The sequence below is a fragment of the Nycticebus coucang genome, chromosome 15 (assembly GCF_027406575.1).
Source record: "Nycticebus coucang isolate mNycCou1 chromosome 15, mNycCou1.pri, whole genome shotgun sequence".
Classification (NCBI taxonomy): Eukaryota; Metazoa; Chordata; class Mammalia; order Primates; family Lorisidae; genus Nycticebus; species Nycticebus coucang.
Window position 1 is genome coordinate 17,094,879 of NC_069794.1, and position 26,474 is coordinate 17,121,352.

Here is a 26,474-nt window from a genome sequence, read left to right on the forward strand (position 1 = left end):
AGACCAAAGATTTTTTTTCCCCCCTAAACTCACCATTTCCTTGAAGAATGCAGTCTATTTTTAATGACTTTATTGATTTGACGATGGGTTACAATGTACTTTATTTACCGCTGAAATGTTTCGTTCCTGTCAGCACTTAATGCGAATAAATCTACTTTTTAGCACCACTTTGATAGACTGTAAAACTGCTTATATTTGCAGGAAAATTTGTTTTGCCATGGTATGTTTATGTACAGACTCGGTGTGACTTTTTCCTCCCCCCTCTCAAAATTATTTTAAGTTATAGTGTAACTGAGAAATAGCTACACCAGGGCAGTTAGCATCCTGTACAGTCACAGCAGCAGAAAACAAAATGTGGGGGTTGTGACGGAGGGATCATAGAAATAGGTTCGATATTGGTAATTAAAGTCCGTTCTTTAATATTTTATTTTTGCTACTGTATTTTTTTCAGTGATACACAGCTTAGATATACTTTTAAAATAGTCAATAAAGAATATATCTTCACACTCACTGTTTAGTATGCATGTGAATTTTGTATTTTCTGTCCAATAAGACCCAATAATAGAGAATCTTTATTTCCTATTGCCGTGTATGAATAGAGATAAAATACATTTTGCCAATGTGTTTTCCATGAAGTTTCTTAGTGTTTAATCAAAACAATGCCATATATATTTAGTTTTGATCTAGTATAATAAGTTTGGGAGGGGGAGCTTATATATATATACACAGCTCATCCTTACAATTTTTTAAACCAAATATTTCTTCCACTTCTAAAAATGTTGCCTGGCACATGTTTTCTTAAATGATGAAAAATACAATTAATTTTATTTATTTCCTTTTCAAATTTTTGTTTTTGAATGAATGATAAAAATAGTTACAACCTAGCATTTAACAAAGCTAATAGTAACCCTGCTCTAACGAGGGGCAAGTAACCAGGCTCATTTGCTCATACTTATCATCCTAGCACTCTGGGAGGCTGAGGCAGGTGGATTGCTCGAGCTCAGGAGTTCAGGACCAGCCTGAGTAAGAGCGAGACCTGATCTCTAAAAATAGCCGAGCATTCTGGCAGCGTCTGTAGTCCCAGCTATTCTGGAGGCTGAGGCAAGAGGATCGCTTGAGCCTAAGAATTTGAGATTACTATGAGCTATGATGCCAGGCTGCTCTAGCCAGGGCAACACTAGTGAGATTCTGACTAAAAAGGGGGGGAGGGGCGCGGCAAATATAATGGTTTACAACATGTGCAGTATAACTCCATAGAGAGCCCATTTTCAGCTCCTTCTGCTCTTTCTAATTCAGATTCAAATACACTATGAAGTGGAAAAATCATAGTTTAAAAAAAAAATAGCAGCATTAGTGAAGCTACAGAAATGCATGTAGTGTTAGTGTAGGCAAAAAGAGAGCAGCCATAGAGAGCAATCCCGGTTGCCTTAATTCTTTCGCTGGTGGAAGAAATGAACTTGCAGGAAGGTAATAGTCCTTCTGAGAAGCAGGATTAAAAGTCTTTGGGAATTATCAGTGGAACTTAAAGTGGATCTCTGGGTTTTCAGGGGGAGTTGTGTTATAAAGGGACCTTTAATTTAAAGGAGCCAACTTGATAAGGTGGGTTCAGGAAACCAGATCGTTGAAGGGGTTTTTGCTGGGTAGACAACTTGTGCAGACCAGAGGTTTCGAGAGGCAGTAATCGTCTGCTGCTAGGAAATGGCCTCAGCTTGCCTTTTCTTTGGAGTAGAAGGTAAGTCTGTGATTCGTTTCTCTGCTCAGAGTGAATAAATATTTTAAGTGGGAGTGGCCGGCTGTCCAGCTCTTTACTTTGTCAGTTGGGAATTAAAGAGTTGCGTAGCTACAGTGTTGAGAGCCAAATGTGCATGGGAGCAGCTGAACACATTGTGAATCATGCAGCTGAGCAGGCTGCTAAGTGCAGGACAAAAGAATATCACGCACAGAGGTCTGATGTCTTTTTATGGCAGAACAAAAGAGTTTCGATTCTTTCACGTTGAGTTTAGCCTAGCCATTGTGTGGCAGAGGAGGTTTAATGAATCATTGTTTAACTAAGATCCTGCCAAGTATTTGACCATTAAATAGTCCCCAGTGTGTATAGAGTTCTTCTCTGACGGACTCTTATTTGACTGTGATTAATTGGCATCGAATTGTTATTTAATTACCTCTGCAGAAATCTAAGAGCAGTTTGTGTTCTGATTAAGTTATTTGATGTAATAACATGCACGGGGCTGGGAAGGTCAGCTCAGTCCTTAGGACACCTTGCTACCAACAGTGCCTCATGTGAGGTCCCCTAGTCTCTAAAACCCAGACACATCCTGGACTTTTGCCTTGTTTCCAGTATATAAAAAGAGCTTTGACAACTCAAACTTATTATAGCATAGGTCTGTAAAACTTTTTTTTTTAAGTGTTGAAATCCATTTTTAGTTATTTCATGGACTGTTTAAAAATAGCAAGAGTTATTGAGGCTGTCCTCAGTTCCCAGTTGAAATGTGTTACACATTCACCTGTGTCAGAAACACCCAAGGGGTGAGGTCAACCTGTTGGACGCATTGAAAATTAAGGGTGAGGGAGAAGAAAGACAGGGGTTGTATAAGTGGAGATGAGATCGCCATGTGGAGGGGGATTGAAATATGAGTGGGAGGCACCTGTGTGGATGGTGTGGGCAAGGTAGCAGAAAAGAAAAAAGGCAGGTATTAGAAAATAATTGTATACCAGAAGCCAGTATACACGAGCATTTCAAATAGAGGGCAATTAATTAGTAGGGTCAGATGCTACAGGAAAAATCAAGATTTATGAGGATGGGGGGCAAATGGGCTATTTGTTTTAGAAATGAATTGAGACTGGTGAACACTGGTGCAGAGAGCAGCTGGAGCCCAACTGGAAGGGCTTTGAACAGGTTATGATCCCCTGTAAGAGGAAGTGGATGGCATGATAAGAGGTAATCTGTATCCTTAGCTTTTTATAACTGACAGGACAAGTAGGACTGTAGCACTTACAGTAATGTTTCTAGCTCTTAAAATTTCATGTGAATTTCTAATGAAGTAGTACAGTAGTTGAAAATGACTCCCGCCCCTGCTTTTTAATGCTGTACTTAAAAAAAAAATTGCAACAAAGGTTCATGAATTTATATTTTAGACAGCTTAGCCAGTTTGGTGCACTGTCTGTTCCCAGATATTAAAACGATGCTCTGGAGATGGAACTGGCGATGAGATTTGGGTGTTGGTTAATCTGTTTCCAGCGCACCTTTTACATAGGGTGGGGAGCGGGAGGGCCCATTGTTTTCCAGTTCAGTCACGTTCTCATACACGTGTTTTGCTGTCCTATTTTTGAACATTAGGTATCCTTGGATGTGGAGTGGAGATTAAAGGAGCTGATTTCGCGGAATGGTATTCATTTCCATTCAGCATAATCTCAGTTGTTGAGTCTGATTTCTGCCTTTGTAGAAGTGGGAATTCATTGTTTAGATTAGGCGTCCTCAAACTTTTTAAACAGGGGGCCAATTCACTATCCCTCAGACCGTTGGAGGGCTGGACTATAGTTAAAAAAAACAAACTATGAACAAATTCCTATGCACACTGCACATATCTTATTTTGAAGTAAAAAAACAAAACAGGAACAAATACAATCACACCGCCTCATGTGGCCCGCAGGGCACAGTTTGAGGACCCCTGGTTTAGATGAATGCTGTACACATAAGTATTTCTGCTGGACTCTGGGAAGACATTCTTTAGACTGCTGGATATTTTAGGCCTTTGTACCCCTGGCCCACACCCCCTCCCACCCCCGAATACTCATTCTTCTAGCGATATTCTGTGAGCATTTAGTCATCAATTCCGTGGAGGAGTGCTAGAGGGAGGAGAACATTCCTATGGCAGGAGAGGTCAAGTGATCGTCATTTTCCTGTTCTTTTAGAATGAGAGATTCTTTATTTTTTTAATTTCAGATTAATATGAAGGCACAAACAATTGGGTTGCAATGTTTGCATTAGTCAGGTAACATCTCTGTAGCTGAGTCCTGCTCCCAAGAAGTGTGCCATATACCCTTACATTGTGCCCATTAGGTGGGAACAGAAGGAGAAATTCTCAACTGGGGCTTGTGGGGTCAACTTCCTGTGGTTCTTGGTTTAAGAATCTCCTGAAATCATACACAAACTGATTTGTGGGCATTTTCTAGTGGACTGTAGCGTTGACCTTCCTGGCTGTTTCAGAGCTGCTGTGTCAGAGACCCCATCCCTGTGCCTGTGCAATGGTCTGACCCTCCCTGAGGATATGTCGGGAGTGAGCTAGACTCACTTCTGCATGGTATTAAGGTCTATGTGAGATCTGTGGGTTAAGTAAGTGGCCTGGTCTGTCTTCCTAACTTTTTTCGGTTTGATGCTTAGGAAATATAAAATAATGATCACTTGCTGTGGCGAAGCATTGATAGCTGCTCCAGCAAAATGGTTTCCTGAGGTGATGTGTGATGTGTGATGAAGGAGTGTATCCACTCCTTCAAGGATTATCCCCTGTGATACTTCCTAGCAATAAGCAATTTGATTTGCCTTAGGTTACACAGCATGTTAAGGCCTGGGGTGAGGTACAGCTGGAGGCCCCGGTTTTCCTAGTCAGTGACGCCCTTTATCAAACATCGGCCCTCATGCATCCATTTATCCATTCACTTGTGAACATATTCTTCCAGCCTACAGTAATTCAAGGAATTTAATTTTGAGGGGGGGGTTATTTTTAAATGTTTTACTTTAATTAGTTAGGCAAGAGAGAATTCCTGAAACTCTTCTAACCAGGAGTGATAATTCAAAAGATTTGGCACCCGGTAGAGCAGGCATTAGCCAATCAGAGAGAGCCTTGGCTGCTGTGGCTGGTTTGGCCATAGCCATTTGTGCCAGCCTGATACTGGCCCTGCCCGGAACTTTGTTGGCTTATCCTGATTAATAGATATTTCATACAATTTGCAAATGTTCCCAGTGATGTAGCTCCATGTCATAGACATGTGGGACATCAACACCCTTCTCCGAATCTCTTTAAGACTGTGTGTGAGTCCCAGCTTGGCTGCTTTGTAGCTGGGTGCCCTTGAGTTAAGTTCTTCGTACCTCTGAGGCTCAATTGCCTCTTTTTTAATAGGGCAGTGATCTCTGTGCTGCGGTTTGGAGGTGATGTGTGTGCTGTACTGAACATGGTTTCTCTTACTTCTTTAGTGCTATGTGGAATCTTCTCCTTGACAGCCATGCATGAGAGACCAGAAGGCCCACAAGAAACAAAGCTTGTCTGGATCTCTGCTGCCTGCAGTGCAGGCACAGTGACGGGTTGGTGGGGGTCCGTCTGTGCTCACAGAGGCTGGGCAGGGTGTGTCTCCACATCCAGCCTAGGTCAGACGTGCAAATGTCCCTCTGCCCACACTCGATGCTTCCTCCTGACAGGCATGGCTTTGAAGAGCCACAACGAAAGGGCATTTTCAGCAACACTGAAAGGCCCTGCAACACTCCACCCTCCCCCTATCCTGCACACCGTGGGTCATGCCTTTCCTGCCAGCTAGACATGTAGTTGTCATTCCTTTGTCCTCTTCCCCCCTCTAGTCCTGCTGGATGTCATCTCTCTGGACAAACTCTGTGCACCTTCATCCATGCATTCTCTGCCCTCCTTCCAAATTCTTAGGCTGTGTGTGCCCCAAAGGGCTGATCCATACAACTCATATCACTGGGAACGCCCCCTGCTGTTGTGCCGGCCCCAGTGCCACCCGTCTCATGTGTGTCCCATGCCTCTAATTTGAGCTGCTGGGTGGGTGCTCACGTTGTGATGTGTCACTGTGCACGGTGTCTTCACTTACTTGTAGCCTATTAAGGTCCTACCACTGTAATAGATTATAGAATAGCAGAAAGATACCCAAGTCCATTGTAACTCACCAAAGAAGTCAAATTTGGATTCTAAATAGCAAGTTCTGATAAGGGGTTAAAGGTGTTTTGCCTAATTGGTGAGCAGGAGAGAATGAGTTCAAAGTCAGAGAATGGTGTTACCTAGAAGAAGAACTTGAAGCTGGATGTAGAGAACAGATTAGGAGGTTGCCCTTTACCTGGAAGGCATTTGGGTTTTTATAAGTCATCTAGTTTGAACGGTCCCACCTGGTATCTTCTTGGTGGGGAAGAAATAAGAAACATCTCATTAGAAAAGGAAAGAACACACACGTACACGTTACAAAACATAGTTTCTCTAGTTTATCTGTTGTGTAATAAAAACATTGAAAGTACTGTTCCTAATATGTCTTAATTATATGAAAAGGCAAGAGGCTACCAGATTTTGCAAACACAGCATAATTGTTCCTTCATGTGGCCATAGGAGAACTAAGATCCCTGGTTGCTTTTCTACAGGGATTTCTGTCTCTACTCCCAAGAGATACAAAGACTCCAAAATGTTAGATGTCCCCCTGGCCCTAACATCGGGGACCTGTGTCTCTTAATCCGTTAGCCCGTCTGTGGCTTTCCCCACCTTTTTCTTTCCCACAAATCAGTTTGTGTGTTTTTTCCTACCACACTGCTGTTGCTGGAGTGTGCAGGAGACATGGCCGGCCCTGCCACCTAGAACACAGTTCTGGCTTTCTTTGGCATGTAAGCTGGGGCGGGAGGTAGGAAGCGAAAGACAAGCAACATGAGGTCATCCCCCCCTTACATGTATTTGCTGTGACAAGAAAGGACGCCTCTAGGAGGGTCTGTCTGGGGGACAGTAGGCCTCTTCCTCAGCACAGTGTGCCAGCATTAGTGTGTTAATAAAATGGGTAGGATGTACCCTTTGGATTCTTCATTTAAATAAAATTTCTTTTATATGACTTTCTCATTAGGTTCTGGGGAAGAGTTCCTAGGTTAGGCCATGGTTAGGTTGTAACCTCTGGATCGGATCATGCATGATATTCTGAATTATCCGGGCCTTGCACTTCCTCCCCTGTCTGTCCCTGCATCTGCTTATCTGCCCTGCTCAGAAGCTTCCTAGGGTCTGTGCGGGCTGCACACCCAAACCTCCCTCCTTTCTCTGCCATCTGCCACCCCCCTCATCACCTGGGGCTGCGTCTTTCCTCACCTGCTTTTTCCCCTCTTTGAGATGCTTGGATTCATTTTGACTCCCTAAAACCAATAGCCCACTGTTGACTGGTAGCCTTACTGATAGCATAGTTAATTAGCACATAGGTTGTATGTTATGTATATTATGTACTGTATTTATACAGTGAGTAGCTACATAAAAGAAACTTTTTTTTGTAATTATTTTTTTTTGAGACAGAGTCTTACTTTGTCACCCTTGGTAGAGTGCTGTAGTGTCATAGCTCACAGTAACCTCAAATTCTTGGCTCAGCCTCTCCAGTAGCTGGGACTACAGGCGCTTGCCACAACACCTGGTGATTTTTAGAGATGGGGTCTCGCTCTTGCTCAGGCTGGCCTTGAACTCTTGAGCTCAAGGAGTCCACCCGCCTCATTCTCCCAGAGAGCTAGGAGTGCAGGTGTGAGCCACCATGTCCAACCTTCTAAGAAACTGTTATTAGACAATCATAAGGAAGAGAAAATATGTTATTTTTTAAGGGGACGTGTATCAATGTAAAAGTAATCCTCCTCCTCTTCATGTTGAGTAGGCTGAGGAAGAGGCGGAGGAAGAAAGGAGGGTGGTCTTGCTGGCTCAGGGGTGGCAGAGGTGGAAGAAAATCCAGGTATAAAGGTATAGTCCAGACCACTGTTTGTCTAGGTCAACTGTATGTGATCTCCAGGTAAGCTGCTCACTAGATTATGCTACAAGAACACACACTGACTCTAGGGGAACCAGGAAGCAAGTTGGACTCGTGTCTCAGCGAGCAAAGTGTCAGAAAAACTGTGCCTTAAAACATGACATTGCCTGCATTGTTGCTGAGAGTACAATTGAGTCTTACTTGGGGCCCAGTTTATTTTTGAGACAGAGTCTCAAGCTGTCGCCCTGGGTACAGTTTCATGTTGTCATAGCTCACAGCAACACCAACTCTTGGACTCAAGCGTCCTCTTTGCTCAGTTTTTCGATTTTTAGTAGGGATGGGGGGGTGTGGTGTGTGTCTCGCTTTTGTTCAGGGTGGTCTCAAATTGTTAAGCAGTCCACCTCCCTTGGGCTCCCAGAGTGCTAGGCATGAGCCACCAAGCCACCATGCCTGGACTTGTATTTACATTTTTTTTTGAGATAGTGTCTCACTTTGTGGCTCTTGATAGAGTGCCATGGCATCATAGCTCACAGCAACCTCAAACTCTTGGGCTCAAGTGATTCTCTTGCCTTAGCCTCCCAAGTAGCTGGGACTACAGTGCCTGCCACAATACCTAGCTATTTTTAGAGATGAGGTCTCACTCTGGCTCAGGATGGTCTCAAACCTGTGAGCTCAGGCAGTCTATCTGCCTCAGCCTCCCAGATGCTAGGATCACAGGCATGAGCCACCGCGCCCGGCCCCAGGCCCAGTTTTGACAATTTAGTTGTATGGTTTCTTCCTTTTGTATCACTAAAAGTAAAAATGGAAGTAGCAAGCAGGCTCACCCAGCAGTTTCTGAGGAATTGGCCACGTTTAAAAACAGCTGAACTACTGATCCTTAAAATATTAGTTCTGGGTTGTTAAGAAAAGATGTACTTATGCTCTGTGTCTTTGGCTTATGAAGTCAGAACTGTGAAATTCCATGAAAAGTTTTGACCAAAGCAATTTGGTTTTGTTGTTGTTGTTTTTGGGGGGTGGGTGGGAGGGGGGTCCTTTTTTTTTTTTTTTTTGCAGTTTTTGGCCAGGGCTGGGTTTGAACCCACCACCTCCGGCATATGGGACCGGTGCCCTACTCCTTTGAGCCACAGGCACCGCCCTTTTTTGTTGTTTTTAACTGATGGAGTCTTGCTCTGTTGCCGAGGCTGGCCTCCAACTCCTGGACTCAATCAGTCCATCGGCTTCAGCATCCTGAGTGGCTGGAACTATAGGTGTGCATCACCACATCCAGTTTAAAATATTTAAAAAAATTTTTTCATAAAAGTAGTAATTAGTAAATCGGTGTTTTAACTTTATGAAAGTCATCATTTCTCCAACTAACTTTATTAACTCAGCATCTTGTTGCACACGTGATATTGTTCTGGTCAAGGTTTTGGAGCTGCTAGAGGCAGAATCCTCTCAAATCATTTCATATAAGGAGGGGCTGATTAAAAGACAGTGGAGGCATCTCACTGGGCTGAAGGAAGGCTGACCCTCCTGGGAACGGGAGCTGGCAATGGCTGGTCTCTGCAAGAGCTGGGCATGGCCTATGGCCCTTGGCTCTTTGCCTCCGGTCTTTGCTCTGGATGGTACTTTTGCTCCATATTCCCACTTACCTCATGGGCTTATTTGAGTGTTATTGAATGGAGAAATCTCCTAGCTGAAGGATTTGGCAGCTATGTCTGGTCCAGCTGCTCTGGGCACCTTTGGTCCATTAGCTGTGGCCAGGGCTTTGGAGGATTCCTACAGAGGGCAGCACAGTTCTCAGTAAGCTGTCACAATGCAGATAAAGAAGTTTAAGTGAGTGGCAGTTCAAGGATCTGCAGTAGATTCATGGAGGAGAAAGGGCTAAGACTGAGATCAGGCTCCTTGGGGGCGATCAGGGTTGTGAGGACCTTCAGGAAGGTGAATGGAGGAGAGAGAACCCTGTGTTCCCCCTCCGTCCCACATCTGAACCCCGAGGCAGGGTCAGGAGTGGATGGGAGCTCAGGCAGATACCTGTCTTCTATAACTGCTCTCCTCACTGTTCCTGAAAAGTTGATAGATTTTATCTGAATGATAAGTGAGGTTATAAATGAGATAAATGAAAAGTGAAGACATATTGGTACTTACGTCAGATTAAGGTAAGTCAAAAGTGATTTAAAGTGATTTACAAAAAATAGTGATTTACAAGTTTTCATGCTGGGTGTTTATGCATAGGGCTAAGGTAGATTTTGAGAAGTTTGATTTGGTGGTTGTGGGTCAGTTTCAAAGGATTCTGTTTAGTTTAAACATGTTGAGCTCCCTTTGTATTATCGGATAGGTGAGAGTCTGTATAAGCTCCAGGTTGGGAGGTCTGGGGTAGAGTTAAGATTTTGGATCCATAAACAAACAGGAAATTTTTGTAACAAAGTTAAGGAAGAGAACCAGAAAGAGAAAAAATGGTCATAGGCAAAAATAAGAGCCAGGAAAGAATACTGAAGGAAGTTATCCTGAAGAGTGGGGTTACCCCTGCCTCTTCTTTCTATGTGTAAAAATTCTAGCATGGTTTGGCTGGTAGCTCCCCCACATTATACCATATTGCATCTATTGAGCAAGTTTGGTCTTTGTCTTCTCATTTCTAATATGAAGAACTTGGTCTGCAAAGTGCTGTGAGCATTTCAGTTGCCTGCAGAAACATTTCTTCCAAGGTAGTTTCTTTCTGTACTTCTGAGTGGATGTGAGGAGCTCTGGGAGGGTTTGGGGAGGGAATGGAGAAGGGCGGGGTGTCTAAAACTGAGCTTCAGTCCTACTTCCTCCTCTGATCCTGGAAGGTTGGATCTCAGAATCTTCACAAGACAGAGATTGACAGTTACTAGCCCCTTTCACACCCCTTCAAGATCAAGTATCCTACAAAAATAACATGAATAATGCCTGACTCATGTGCGCTGCTTTAGAATTTAGGGGATGCCTCTATAAGCATGGTCTCTTTTATGCTCAGGGCCTTTGACCCTGTGAAGTAGCTGATCAAATACTAACATCTCCATTTGATAAAGAATTGAAGCCTCAATATGGGCTGGGTGAGTCCCCTGAATCCTGTTGCTCCTGAGTGTCAGAGGAGGACAAGGACGTTATCGTGCCCTGTTCCTGGTATGCTATCTCTTTCACGACATCCTTCTTTGAGTCTCGGCCATGCTGGGGGTCTTTTCTGACTAGAAGTATGTAATTCCAGACTTGTCCAGTCCCTGTGCCTGTTCTCACCATGGTCTAAGCTGGGTCAGTTTGTGGCAGTTAGTCTGTGAGTTCTGGTCAGAAAGTCCAGGCCAGCCCAGCTCCTTGATGGACTTTCTCCCTTCCAGGCCTGTGGCATCATGCACTCACAGTCCCTTTTCAGCCCAGCAGCTACCTCCAGCTTCACTCAACACCCCCTCCTCTGGAGCAGTCTTTGCCCTCTCTGCTTCTCTGGATGGACTCTGCTCTCTTTGGGAGAGAAGCTTGGATCTAGATTCTGCTTCTCACCAGGATGGTGGTTGGGTTTTTTGGGGTTTTTTTTTTTTTTTTGAGACAGAGTCTCACTCTGTTGCCTTTGGTAGAGTGCTGTAATATCATACCTCATAGCAATTCCAAACTCTGGGGCTCAAGTGACTTTTTTGCCTCAGCATCCCAAGTAGTTGGAACCACAGGTGCCTGCCACCATGCCAGCTATTTTTTCTATTTTTAGTAAAGATGGGGTCTCACTCTTACTCAGGCTGGTCTCCAACTCCTGAGCTCAGGTGATCTACCCACCTTGGCCTCTCAGAGTGCTAGAATTACAGATGTGAGCCACTGGGCCCAGCAGGATGGTGGTTCTTGTTTGTGACCCTCCTGCTGCCTCTTTAACGTGCCGCATATCAGCTGTGGGGCTCCTGAGAGTCCACCTTCACACCAGCATGGTTCTCAGGCCAAACTCAGCACTCTTGGCTTCTAACTTGTGGCAGGGATGTCAAACCAAAGGCCAATTCTTTTCTTAAAAATTAGGTTATAGGACTATCAGTGAAGATAAATATGGGTATATATAAAATAGTTTATAATATTGAAGAGTTCACTAAACACATCCACTTTTACCCTCTATGTCAGGTGTGGCACGGTGCAATAGGTCCGTAGTGTCTTATACTATTTGCATAGTAAAGAATGAAGCTCAATACCTGGAAGCACGCCACCTTCTTAGACTCAAACAGAAAGAATTAGAAATCTTGAACTGACCTATCAATCACTGAAATAGCATCAACAATACAAAATCTCCCAAAAAAGAAAAGTCCGGGACCAGATGGCTTCACATCCGAATTCTATCAGACCTTTCAAGCGGAACTAGTACCTATATTATACAACATTTTCTAAAGCATAGAAAAAGAATGCATACTTCCCAACACATTCTATGAAGCAAATATCACCCTGATACCCAAACCAGGAAAGGAGCCCACAAAGAAAGAAAATTATAGACCAATATCATTAATGAATATTGATCCAAAAATATTCAATAAGATCTTAGCAAACAGAATTCAACAACACATCAAAAAAATTATACACCATGATCAAGTTGGTTTTATTCCAGGATTACAGGGTTGGTTCAACATATGCAAATCTATAAATATAATATATCACATTAATAAAATAAAAAACAAAGACCATATGATTCTCTCAATTGATGCAGAAAAAGCCTTTGATAATATCCAGCATCATTTTATGATCAGAACACTTAAGAAAAGAGGCATAGAAGGGACATTTCTTAAACTGATAGAGGCCATCTACAGCAAACCCACAGCCAATATCATATTGAATGGTATAAAATTGAAAGTATGTCCACTCAGATCAGGATTGAGGCAAGGATGCCCACTGTCTCCACTGCTATTCAGCATAGTAACGGAAGTCTTAGCCATTGCAATCAGGCAAGAGAAGGTGATCAAGGGTATACAGATAGGGTCAGAGGAGATGAAACTCTCACTCTTTGCTGATGATATGATCCTATACCTGGAAAATCCCAGGAACTCAACTTCAAAACTCTTAGAAGTGATCAAGGAACCTTAAATAGCAAATACATTACTCAGAAATAAGAAAAATTAGGGGATATCATGTTACCAGACTTCGGGCTATTCTATAAATCTATAGTGGTCAAAACAGCATGGTACTGATACAAAAACAGAGCAGTAGATTTATGGAACAGAATAGAGAACCAAGAGATGAACCCAGCTACTTATCGTCATTTGATCTTCGACAAACCTATCAAAGATATTCAGTGGGAGAAATACTCCCTATTTAACAAGTGGTGCTGAGTGAACTGGCTGGCAACCTGTTGAAGACTGAAACTGGACCCCTACCAGTTTCACCATTAATAAAAATTGTATAAAAGATTTAAACTTAAGGCATGAAACAATAAAAATAATAGAAGAGAGTGCAGGAAAGACACTTAAAGAAATGGGCCTGGGAGAATATTTTATGAGGAGGACCCCCCCCCAATCCCCGGCAATTGAAGCAACACTGAAAATACATTACTAGGATCTGATCAGACTAAAAAGGTTTTACACAGCCAAAAGCACAGTAAGTAAAGCAAACAGACAACCTTCAGAATGGGAGAAGATTTTTGTAGGTTATGCTTCTGGCAAAGATCTGATAACTAGAATCTACAGAGAACTCAAACGAATCAATAAGAGAAGAACAAATAACCCCATTTCTATGTGGACAAGACACTTAACAGAAACTTCTCTGATGAAGACAGGCACATGGCCTACAAACATATGAAAAAATGCTCATCATCCTTAATCATCAGAGAAATGCAAATCAAAACTACTTTGAGACATCACCTAACTCCAGTAAGATTAGCCCACATCACAAAATCCCAAAACTACAGATGTTGGCATAGATGTGGAGAGAAGGGAACGCTTCTACACTGCTGGTGGGAATGCAAGCTAATACAACCTTTTTGGAAAGAAGTTTGGAGAACACTAAAGGAACTAAAAGTAGACCTACCGTTTGATCCTGCAATTCCTCTACTATATGCCTCTACTTAGGTATATACCAGATGATCAAAAATTATATTACAAGAAAGACATTTGCACCAGAATGTTTATTGCAGCCCAATTCATAATAGTTAAGACATGGAAACCGCCCAAGTGCCCATCAACCCATGAATGGATTAACAAATTGTGGTATATGTACACCATGGAATACTGTGCAGCCACAAAAAAGATGGAGACTTCACATCTTTTATGTTTACCTGGATGGAGCTGGAAAATATTATTGTTAATAAAGTATCTCAAGAATGGGGAAAAAAGTATCCAGTGTACTCAATACTACTATGAAATCAATATACAATCACCTACATACTCATATGAATGGCAAAACATAACTATAGTCTAGAAAGTAGAAGGGAAGAGGAGAGAGGATGAGGGGGGAATATGGGAGGAGGGGGGGCATTTGGGGGGACCTCACCTAATGTGCATGATGCAATGGTACATTTCAAAACTATTAAGAAATGAGTATAATTGTGATGGATGTGTTACTTAGTTCAATGTAAACATTTCACATTGTATAATGAAGCAGTACGCTGAACCCCATAAATGCATCAATGTACAAAGTTATGATTTCATAAAAAAATAGTAATAAAAAATTATTAAAAATAAAATGGGGCTCAAAAGGAAGGAACTACTGACATGTGTGACATCTTGGATAAACTTGATGGGCTAAGTGGAAGAAGCCAGGCACGAGAGACCACACATTGTATAATTCCGTGTATATAAAAGATTTTGAAAAGGCGAATTGATAGAGACGATTTGTGGTTGTCTGAAGTTGGGAGTGGGTTCAGGGGGTAGCATGTGGGATCTTATTGGAGGGATAAAAAGGCCTTGAAATTTATTCTTGGTGGCGACTGCATTACTCAGTGAAGTTATCAAAATTTATTGAATTGTATGCCTAAAATGGGTGGATTTTATGACATGTCAAATATATCTCAATATTTTTATATGTATGGATACATATTTTTTTAAGCAAAGAATGAGTCTGAGACCAGATGTACCAATTTCCAGGTTGTAAATCATGTCTTGGTCATTAACAAGCTGAGGCATCTTGACTCTGGGAGAGTTGTCAGAATTCTAGAGGTGACAATAGCTTCAGATTAGATTCTAGAATCAGTTTGTAAAACACTATTCTTTTTTGAATTTGTATTTTGACAAGAATTTCAGTAACTGTCTTCTGTAGTATTCTGTCTTGTAGACAAAAAAGAAAAATGCGAACCAGACGAGTCAGGAGGACCTTGGATTCACGATGAGTTGTTTATCCATATTACCCAATTTTTTCCCCACATCTATCTGTACAGTGCAGGATTGGAGTGATGTGGATTTTCATGCAGTCTGAGTCTAGAATATGAGCTGGCTGTAGAATTTACTGCAATTATGGGCTTTGTCATTGGATATACTCTGTGCAGAAGCAGGGAGATGGTGTTACCACTGCACTCTGAGGTACACAGACAGCACCTGGGCTATTGGTTTTAATCCTGGGCACCAGGCATCGAATGAGACTGGCTACCTGACTCTGTGCTGAGCCAATGGCCAGTGCAGGACAATGTGTCTTACAAGGGGTAATTGAGGCACCCGAGGCGCAGTTGCTTGTGAGAAGTGTGGAAAGCCTATCATTAACTTTCTTTGAGTATTCGAAGAGCTGTCATGTCAAGAGAAATTAGATTGACTTTGTGTGGTTGTAAATGCAGAATAAGCAATAATGGTTAGGTGTTCCTGGAAGGCAGGGTTCTGTGGAGTGTTAAGCAAGCCCTTTGTAATAGACCATCCCAGGATGGGCTGGGCTCCCCCAGGAAATAGCAAGTCCTCCTCTCCCTACCTCCTTGGAGATATTCCCGCAGGACAACAAATGTCATTTGGATGAAGAGTTGATGTCTGTGGAATTCATCATAAGGGTTCATTTTGGGTACCTCTGGGAAAATGACTGTGGGGCAGTAAAGTTAAAGTCACTGTACTGATTGTGATAGTCTTTCACAAACCCTGATGAAAATACTCTTTCTGCAATCACCAGTCATTCTCTTGTTTCATAGAGGAAAGAAGTACCTATTGAACTTTTAATCCCACATTTTATGCACTCAGCTCATCAGGGAATGAGAGGTTAGGTTTTGGGTGATCTTTGACATTCAGTTAGGTTATTGGACAAGCTGTGTGAGGATATGGCCTTTCTCATTGGTTTGTATTTTCCTTGTATTTTATGGTTTGCCTACCCTTGGTGTTCCAGACTTTAAGATTCTCGTGTATTTGTAATGTTTCTGAATTTTCGCAATGTTGAAAAGTTGTAACTTTTCCATTATTACGGGAACAGCAACCATTTTAATTATGCCTGTGATATTTTTTAACATGTATTTTCCTTGTTTTGGTATTATACTTTGAGAAGGTAGAAAAATAACTTGACAGGCCACAAAATTCCTGAGAATATGTGGAAGAATTGCCCATCTCATTTTAATGTTCCTTAATGACAGCTGATTAAATAATAACCTAATCCCTGCCCTTGCAGAGAGAGTCTGGGAAACAGCAGAAGGGGCACCCCGGGAGCAGACTCAGGCTCCACCCTAGAGCGGCTGAATCAGAATCTGCATTTGAACAAGGCGCACTTCCTCCCTGGAGGCTGTGCTGGGGAAACTGGGGAACAGTCATTATCTCACCTTTCCTTTGTTTGTTTGTTTTATTGTTGAGCACCTGTTAAAAAGTACCTGGCACTGGACTGTGCTCTTTCACAGGCATGAGCCCATTTAATCCACAGGAAAATCCTCTAAAGGAAGTGTCATTGGAGTCCCAGAAAAGCTGTCACCCGACCTGCCAGAGATATCATCTAATGACACTTTCTGGAGCCTGTATGTCCTCAACTTGAGACAGGAAAATTGAGGCCCAGCTCTGACTTGCCCACCCTGTACTTCCTGGCGGAGCCCAGGGCCTCGGAGGACCGCAGAGGCAGCTCAGTCCTCAGCCTGACCGTGCATGGTCAGTGGAGCCTCTCTGTGAAGGGATGCTCTGCAGCACAACACACTGTGTGTGTGTCTTAGATATTTTAGGAACCAGTTCTGATCTAATGTTTCTGAGGCCTTTGTGACATACTGTTTTCTTGGATTCTGAGAGGGGAAATAAAACTGATGATGAAAAGTGGCCTTTAACGGCTAAGTAATATTTCTGTTTTCCTGTGTACATTCCTCTTCTTAGATGATTAAGAAAAAGCTCGTGTTTGTCACTCTTGGTACACTTGTGAAAAACAATGACTTCTTTACCCCGATAGTAAACTCATAGCTTGGAAATCTCAGGATTTTTAAGTTTTCCTAAAAATGTGAGGCTCTGGCTGGGTGCAGTGGCTCATGCCTGTAATCCTAGCACTCTGGGAGGCCGAGGTGGGCCGATGGCCTGAGCTCAGGAGTTCCGGACCAGCCTGAGTAAGAGCGAGACCCCTGTCTCTACTAAAAATAGAAAAACTAGTTGAGTGATGTGGCAGCGCCTGCTGTCCCAGCTACTCAGGAGGCCTAGGCAAGAGGATCGCTTGAGCCCAAGAATTTGAGGTTGCTGTAAGCTATGATGACGCCATAATACTCCCGCCAGGGTGACAAGTGAAACTGTCTCAAAAATAAATAAAGAAGTAAAAAATAAGTTTCTACTTATTTATTTTCTGTAAGTAGAAAATAAGTTTATACTTATTTTTTAATAAGTGGAGGTTCCTTTCCACTTGGGGAGTGTGGGGAATTTAGAGATTACTATCATATGTAGTATACCACTTAACAAAATGAATTCTGATAATTAGAGCAAAATTAGTGAAATGCGTAGGATTACTTTATGTAATACGCAGTGGTTCATCTACCTACTATTGGTTTAGATTGAAGTCCTAGGTGTGATCTACAGAGGAGGAAATATTCTAGAACACGCCAAACCTTTCCTATGCTGTCCCCACCTATTCTTTACAAGCTGTGGGCCACATTTAACTGTCTGCCCACTGCCACTCGGTGGTATTTTTGTTTCTCTTTAGGGATCATCCTGTTCTCTTTGTTTTTACCATTGACATCAGCTTATTTCATATAAATGCATAATATATTAAACACATATGCAATGAAAATATTGTTTTGATTTGTTTTGTGGATTGTTTCTCTTCAAGGATATGTCTGGGGAAATGAGTAATTTTTCGTATCCTGTTCTTGCAGGAAGAATTTTAAATCGTTTCTCCAAAGACATCGGACATTTGGATGATTTGCTGCCTATGACATTTTCAGAGTTCATCCAGGTAATGTTAACAAGTTCTTACACACGGACTTAACACAAGAACTAAAAAAATGTTCTTATTTTTTTAAGTCCTTTTAATGGGGATTGGGAGTGGGGTTTCTCACTCTGGCAATGTGTAATGTTAACTTAGTGAAAGGCCATCTTTGTCAAAGAAAGGTGTGGTTGTGATTTGGAGGCAAAGTTAGCATGAGTAACAGCCCGTGTGTGGGAGTGGCTACACTCAGGCAGCAGCTACTTGCTAGGTAAGTGGCCCTCCCTGTCTGCCTCCCAGGTATCTGGCAGGGATTTCGCTTTACTGTGAACAGATTTCATAATACAGAAACAATCACCTCTCACGGAAAGATAGCCTAGATTAACTAAATTATGCATTGTATTACCACAAAGAGCAAATATTTACCTCACCTTTTTTGAGTGGATAAAACCAGGTGTGGTTACTTACAAAGAAAAGATTAGTAATAATAAGGTGAAAATAATACTTTGTTAACAAGGACAATAGTGAGCAGTTATTGCAGATACAAAGACTTTAAAGGCAGGGATGGTTAAGCCAATTTGAGTACAAGATCAAAGTCATCTCAGAAAATGTCTTTTTTATTTTTTTCTCAGCTTTTCTTTTCACACACACATTGATTGCTCAAAGTCTTAAGCTGTCTTTTTAACAAATAAAGCCCCAACAATCCCACAGAAATACTTTCTTTACAGCATCTGTGTCCTCTGTGAACTTGAGGTTCTAAAGAATAATGTTGGGTCATCTCATCTCTCATCTCCTCGTTCATTATTGCTGCTCATGTGGGTTTTGACCCCCCTCCCCTTGTTTAATTCTGTCTGTATTTCATTGATTCTGGCTGGGGAACTTTCTTTTTTTCCAACTGTTTATTTTGGAAATGGAATGGATCTACCAAAGGCTACACAAAACGTCATGAGTTTGAACCGTTTTTACTTTCCTTGAGTTCTGGTTTATACTAGTTTCCATCGTGAACTGAATTTAAGGCCAAGAAGAAGAAATGCTAACATTGGGATCCGTGTCCCCTGCCCCCTTTTTGTTTTCCAGTGGTCAAATGCTCTTCATGTGAAAGCTTTAGGTCCCCTCCGAGCTGCTGTGATAAAAGGAGCCACATTACTTAATTTGTAAAATTAGCTATGTCAGAAAAATCAGTCTTAGGCCTGAAATGATTACAGGAATTCCTGTTAGTTGTACAGAGAAGGAGCAGTGAGGATAGGACTGCAAATAGTAGCCCATTGGCAAAGGCACTTACTGAAAGAAGCTGAGACTCACAGCTGCAAACAAAGGCCTCTGAAAAATTTTTAAAAATTATTTATTTACTTTTGCTGCTGCAAACTTGTTTCCAAAATGTGTCCTGCTGAGTTTAGCTATGTTATTTACCCTCAGAAGCAGTCTTTCTCCGAAACAGGTTTATGGTTTTCATAGAATGCAGATGACTGTAAATCCACCTTTTGGTACTGATTGTTATTGACTTTGAGAAAATTTTGTGGGAAGTTCTTTTTCTTTGCAACTGTAAGTGGCTGGCCCACTGTGTGCTTAGCAGAGTGAGCCATCATGATTAGATCACTTGTTTCTGTGGCACATACGGAGGGACAGGTATAGCTGCTACTTGATTTCAATATAAAACATTCTCAGCAGCAGGAGAGAAAATTCTAGTCTCGTTGTACTTCTGTTTCACCAGAGAGAAAAAGGTCTTTTGTATTATCCACTCACGTGATCTTGGTAAACATATCATTCTTGAATACTGCTGGTCCCAGTTAGCTGATTGTTTGAATCTACAGAAAAGTTAAATCTTTATGTTAACTGTAATGTTTCCCAGAAAGGAATTTTACATTGTATAAAGGATAACTCAGTTATCAATTATGATAAAGGTCTATTGTCACTTGTTTTTGTTTGCAGGTGTCTTTAATAAGGCTCCCCACAATCCCTTCAGGAAGAAATATTTTCTCCTTTTAAAAATAGTATTAGCTAAATATAAAAGCTCTGATCCCTGCCATTGTTGTAGATTCTTTGAGGGACGTTTCCCAACATTCATTGTTTAAATGGTTGTCAGGAGGAATCAAGTGAAACTTCATAAACAATGCAGTAACTGGTTCATTTTACGTTGTGAGCAGAGCCTTTCCCAAGAGGATTTGCATTCAATGAGTGGGCTTTTGACTGTGGTATCACTGAGATCATTTTGAAGTATTTGTGCTGTTGCTATATTAGCAAATGAAGATTTTTATTAAAGCCACAAAAATGAACTTAACCTGCCCTCCAGTAAAGGGCAACAGAAATCTAAATGTAAATTGATTTTTTTTTTTTTTTTAAGTTACATAGGACTCTGTAAGTGTGAAAACAACCCAGTGGTGTTCTGGGACTCTTAATAGAATCATGTCAACTTAAAATAAACACTATTATGGTAAGCACATAGAATGAAAACTAATTTTCCAAATCAAATACATTATATTCAATTCATTTTCCCCAATCAACCAAATGTTTAAAACCTGTTAGTTATAACAGCAATCTTCTGGAAATTAATTAGAAGCCTATTAGCTCTGCTAGCTGAGCCGAGTGAGGGGTTGCTCAGTACATTTCTAAGCAGTTTCCTGAGTTAGATGGAGGCAAGGTCAAAATGACAATCAGCTTGGCTCACCTCAAGGGCTTTGCTTAAGTAGTTGATCTCTTTTTTGGCAGGGCAGGATCTTTTTCGAAGGAAATTGTATCTACTTTGACTCCGTCTTCCAATAGATTTGAAAAATTTGAGTAGTGGTTAGGTAAACCATGCAGGTTGCCTGAATGTTATCTGTGTGAATAACAGACCCTTCTTGAAAGCTCGTATGGCAAAAATAAGATGGAGTCGGTCAGGCCAGGGCCAACATGACGCAGCTGGTCTGGTTGGTTTAGGTCCTGCCTGGCCTTTACCTCATATCGCCCATTCTTGTTGTTTTGAACTAAAAGTGTATATCTTGAGTATTTTAGGGTAGTTGATTTAGGAGATTAACTTTTGAATTGGAATGTTGTTTTGGGTCATGGGTCATGCTGATTATTGTTTATATGGGTCATGGGTTGTGCCGATTATTAAGATAAGGGTTAGCTTGGCTTTTACTTTGAACTTTAATGTATAAAACTGTAATTTTGGAAATGGAAGAACAGAACAGTCTTGGAGAGGTTATTCTGACTGTTCTCCAGAATCTCCAGCCTTCTGACAAAGTTTGGTGGACCTCTCCCTTTTCTGCATATTGGCTGATAGTGACAGGTGACTGATCCCTCTTCATCTGGTAGCTCTCTCAATTGCATGGGTGTCTCAGATGGAGTTGACAATTAGGCCTCTTGTCTAGCTCATCAGGTCATCAAAGGCACCTTTGAAAACTGAAATAGTAGAAAATTTTGTGCCTGCCTTTGTTTTGAATGCCATTAGTAAATCCTGCTGCTGACATCAGGGCTTCCTGCATCTGTTTTAATGGCTCTCATCAGATTCTATGGGTAATAGTGAGGATGACTTTCGATACCTCCCATGCTCAGGGAAACTCACAGGAAGCGCAGTCCTCTAAACCCAACAGCCAAGGTTGATGGAAGCAGTTGTGTTTAAAAGGACTGGGAATTGTGAGGAAGTTTCCCTTGGCATTATCCAGCAGGAGAAGGAGCTGTCTCTGGTCTGGGGGGAAGCCACGTACCATCTGTAGGTGACACATGCAGACCTACAGAGAACTTGGGAGGATGTGTAGTAACAAATACAATCAAAATCCAGCACAAGCTGAGCTATCTTTATGAAGAGTTAAGCTTTCCATTTACCAGAATGTTCAGACTAAGACTGCCATGCTAATGTTTTTTTTCTTACAAAAGATATGGACATGTTTGTGCTTTTTTGGAGAATTAAAAATTGACTAGCTATAGGAATAAAGAATGTAATTACACTTATCCATGTGAACTTTTTAATCCAGTCCTTGCATGTTTGGTTGCCTTTTCTTTAAAATAATAATGGTTTTGTTGGTTTTATAAGTTAGAGTTCAGAACTGTGGACCATTGGGTTGGAACTGAATTGTTTCCAATAGAGTCTGGTGCTGAGCCCAGGAGGGGAGAGACCCACAGCACATTTCCCCACTGCCCTCCGTTTCCAGCGTATGCCTGGAGTGTAGGCGCTGCCCAAGCCAGTCAGAAATCAGGGACAGATTTTAGTGTTCTGCTGATGAAATGGCTGAGATAAGGAAAATGGCATAAAATGTGAGAACATTTGCTGGCCAGGTAGAGGTTATTTACCTCATTCGTCTCTCAGACTTCAACAGAAGATTTATATTTATGGATTTTCGTTTGCCTGTCTTTATACTGGTATCCATGCTAATAGGAAACAGTGAGACAGCTATTTTAAGACTGGGTGTCCTTTACTGCTGTTCTCTATCGACACAGAGGGGTGGTGAGGATACTGTTTGTAGGACGTTGAAGCCCAGGTTGGCCCAGGTGGGAAACAGTGTTGAATAAAGACAGGTGAGTTTTTGAATGACGAGGCTGTTTGGCAGGGTAGGCTAGAATTTAGGAAATTTTTTGAATATATCATAAGACAATAAGATTGTCATTGAACATAAATAGTAATAGAGAATAAAATAATAGTCTGTAAGTTACATAGTATCTTATGGTTGCCATGGGCTGATCAGATAAGTTAGCCACCCCTGGCAGTGCACATCTGGCTTATAAGGTGTTCAGACATGTTTTGTTTGTTTACTTTTTTCAAAATCATAACAGCTTTGACGATCAACAGAGCTGAGATTTAAGAGATGTCATCAATAGATTTAAACTAAAATATCTTTCACTAGCTTTATAGACTGTTTACCAAGTTTCACATATACCCTTGTAAGATGCACCACTGGTGTAATCCCACCAATCCCCTTCCCTCTAAAGCTAGTAAATGATGCCCCATGATCATATCAATGTACACAGCTATGATTTAATAAAAAAAAAAAAAAAAAAAGAAATACAGATACTATAGTCATCAGCATGGGTTCCAATAAGAACACCAAGAAGAGTGTATTAATCAGTGATAAAAGTAGATTGCCTACGATGGATATTAGGCAACACCACAATAAGATATGGTAGATAAGCCTTTAACAAAGATGACTAAAGAGGAAAAATCAGCCAGGATAATGTGGTTTCATGAAAGTCAAGAAGGAAAGAGTGATCAAAAATACTAAGTGTCATGTACCACAAACAGACCAAAAAATACAAAGACAGAAAAATTCCTATCAGACTTGTTGATTTAAAGGTCTCTGGAAACCAGAATGCAATGGAGTGAAGATGGAATGCGTAGTCAGAGAAAGATGAATACATAATAGTCTTTCAGAAGCTCAGCTATGCAAGGATGAAGAGGCAAGGGGAGTGGATGGAAGAAGATGTATGGATGACAACAGAGACTTTTGCTCTTAAGATAGGAGTGATTTTATTATATTTTATGTAAGGTTATAGGGAAAGAACTAGTTGATGATAAATCAATTTGAAATTTCCTAAAAGTTCCCTAATAGAAAAGACTGTTTCTTAATCACCAATAGACTTCCAATACCTACTCCAATGTTTGACACATAATGTACATTCAACAAATATTCGGTGAATAAATGAGTGGATATGTGGATAAAAAAATAAATAAAATAAAATAAAATAAAGTATCTATGAAAATAATGATTGAAGCACAAATAACAAATTTATTCACCTAGATTTTGTGTCCTTTGAATAGGAATTTGACTTTCCAATCTTAATGTATTTGGGTAAACCAACAAAGATGGTGATCAAAATTCACACTATTAAGTATCCGATGACTTCCTAATATCAGGATAAATACCAGCAGCATGAATCTAGTCCCCCCCATTTTCCTAAAGCAGTTATTGGGTTAGTTCCTACATATAGTCTCTGTATACCGTTTGTATTATTTAACAGTATTATTAATTAAAAATGTAATTGTATTAATAATTAGAGTTAGAGGGCAGCGCCTGTGGCTCAGTCAGTAAGGTGCCAGCCCCATATACCGAGGGTGGCGGGTTCAAACCCAGCCCCGGCTGAACTGCAACCAAAAAAAAAATAGCTGGGCGTTGTGGCGGGCGCCTGTAGTCCCAGCTACTCGGGAGGCTGAGGTAAGAGAATCGCTTAAGCCCAGGAGTTGGAGGTTGCTGTGAGCTGTGTGATGCCATGGCACTCTACCGAGGGCCATAAAGTGAGACTCTGTCTCTACAAAAAAAAAAAAAAATAAAATAAAATAGAGTTAGATTCTTAATAATATAAATATGTTTGTAATACTTGGGCAGCTGTATTGTTTTATAACTTATTTGCAAGTAGATATAGGATAGTAAACCTTGAAGCTTCTCACATAAGGAAAATATTGTTTCTACTATAAACCTATGATACTGAAATACTCTGTAATTCTTTCCAGTATTTCTCATTACTATAACATGCCTTTCTTTTGATTATTTTCACCCGTCTGCTGTAGAGCTCCACCCATGTGTTGGGTATGCAGAGGTGAAGAACAGCCTTTATCTTCATTCAGCCAACAAGCATTCGTTGAGTGTCTCTGGTGTGCCAGGCTCCATGCTGGACTTGGGGCTATGGTGCTGGGATTGAATTCCTGTCTTCTGTGAGGCACTCTGTTGGGAGAGACATGTAGCAAGTCAGCAACCACTGTGTGGGGTGGTGAGGTGTGGCAGAAGGGATACCGGGTAGTGCTTAAAGCTTTAGCATGAGGCAACTTCCCAATCCCACTTTGCCTCTTTTAGTTATCTTGGAAGTTATGGAACTTCCAGGAGGAAGTGTCCTGTAAGTAGTTGGAAATAAGAGTCTAGTGTTCAAGAGAGAGACTTGGGGTGAGTGTAGAGCTGGTGTATTCTTCACCCAGCAGGTGGTAGTTGATTCTGTGAAGATGCACCAAGTTACCCAGAGAGAATAAAGCATTTGTAGGGGCCATGGTCAGAACTGATGGAAACTTTGGTATTTATAGAGAAAGAAAAGAGGGTACCCATAAGAAAGAAAAGAATGAACAGTGAGGAAGAGAGAGGAAGATATGTGTTGGGGAAAGCAAAGGAGGAGAAGCGTAGGAGGAAAGTTGTCCCTTCCATTTGGTGACTGGGAGGTGCCAAGTGCGCAGAAGCAGGTGGAAGCAAAGGGGAGCCCAGTGCCAGCAGCTGGAGGAAGTGGAGGGGACGGCAGAGACTTTGAAGGAGTTTGACTCAGAGGAGAGAGAGTCCCATCAGAAACATTGGGGTGTGCAGTGTCTGAATGGCGCCTGCGGAGTGTGGGGGGGAGGGATTTACATATGTTTATAGCAGGGGTCCTCAAGCTACGGCCCGCCGGCCACATGAGGCCCACCAAGGACATTTATCCGGCCCTCCACGTGTTTTTGCCACACCTGTCTGTCCTGGTTAGCAGACGACTTGTCCCAGGCCACAGTGCGCATGTGTGGAATGTGCGCCAGCTCTCCCACTCCACTCCTTCTGTCTCTCCCCTCCACTCCTTCTCTCTGTCTCTCCCAGCCGGGTGTTTTTGCCGTCCTGCTTAGCAGCCCACTTGTCCTGGTCTGCAGTTTGCATGTGTGGAATGTGCCCCACACTGTCCAATCCCCCCTCCTTCCTGTCTCTCAGCTCTTCCTCTCAGTCTCTGGTGTAATAAGAGGAATCACCAGTTTGCTTGTGCAGAGCCTGCTGCTGCCTAAGGACTGAGGTAAGAACAAGTTAGGATTTTTTTTTTTTTTTGAAGTTAGGAGGTATATATATATATTTTAATTTTGCAGTTAGTAGGGCCTTTTTTTTGCAGTTAAGGCGGGCCTTTTTTTCTGAAGTTAGGTCTTTTTTTTGCAGATAGGGGGTGCCTTTTTTTGAAGTTAGAAGAGCTTTTTTTTAAGTTGTTTAGCTGGTTGCGGGTGGTTTCTAGTGGGATTGCATCACAGTGATAACGCAAATAGTCAGCACTCAGTGCTAATGCAAATTGTTAGTGCTCAGAGGTAATGCAAATGGTCAGAGCTCAGTGGTAATGATAATTGTAGTGCTCAGTGTTAATGCAAATTGTTAGTGCTCAGTATTAATGCAAATTGTCAGCAGTCAGTGTTATTGCAGATGGTCAGCGGTCAGTGTTAATGCAAATGGTCAGTGCTCAGTGTTATCGCATGGGGGCCCCAAACTGGTAATCTGCCTAGGGCCCCATGAGAACTTAATTTGCTCTGCAGACAGCCGAGGAGTAGGAAATACAATTTAACTGACAGTAAGTGCATTTATATTCTGATTGCTATTCAGTTATGTACGATGGTGTATGTTGTGTGCTGTGTAAGCCTCGGTTCACACTGTTGCGACCTCTGAGCAGTGCGAGTTCAGCCATATGCTTGTATGGCTGCACTCACACTAGATTCGGAAGAAAAAAGGCATACATGCCTTCTCACCCATGCGATCAGATTCCACTGCAGGGAAAAAGAAGGCACGTACATACAAACATATGGCTGAACTCGCACTGCTCAGAGATCTCAAGTGAGAAGACCCATACGATCAGATTCCTGTGTGAGTTCACAGATCTCAGCGCGG

General features: G+C 41.7%; 1 protein-coding gene across 10 annotated transcripts in view; it reads left to right on the plus strand.

Moving 5' to 3' along the window:
- Nucleotides 1-26,474, plus strand: part of LOC128566988 (ATP-binding cassette sub-family C member 4-like) — a 316,653-nt gene that overhangs the window by 175,826 nt on the left and 114,353 nt on the right. For all 10 annotated transcript variants that reach the window (XM_053564127.1, XM_053564131.1, XM_053564126.1 and 7 more), the window contains one exon: nt 17,873-17,952. In XM_053564127.1, coding sequence (XP_053420102.1) covers nt 17,873-17,952 — 80 coding nt within the window. The remainder of the gene's footprint in view (nt 1-17,872; nt 17,953-26,474) is intronic.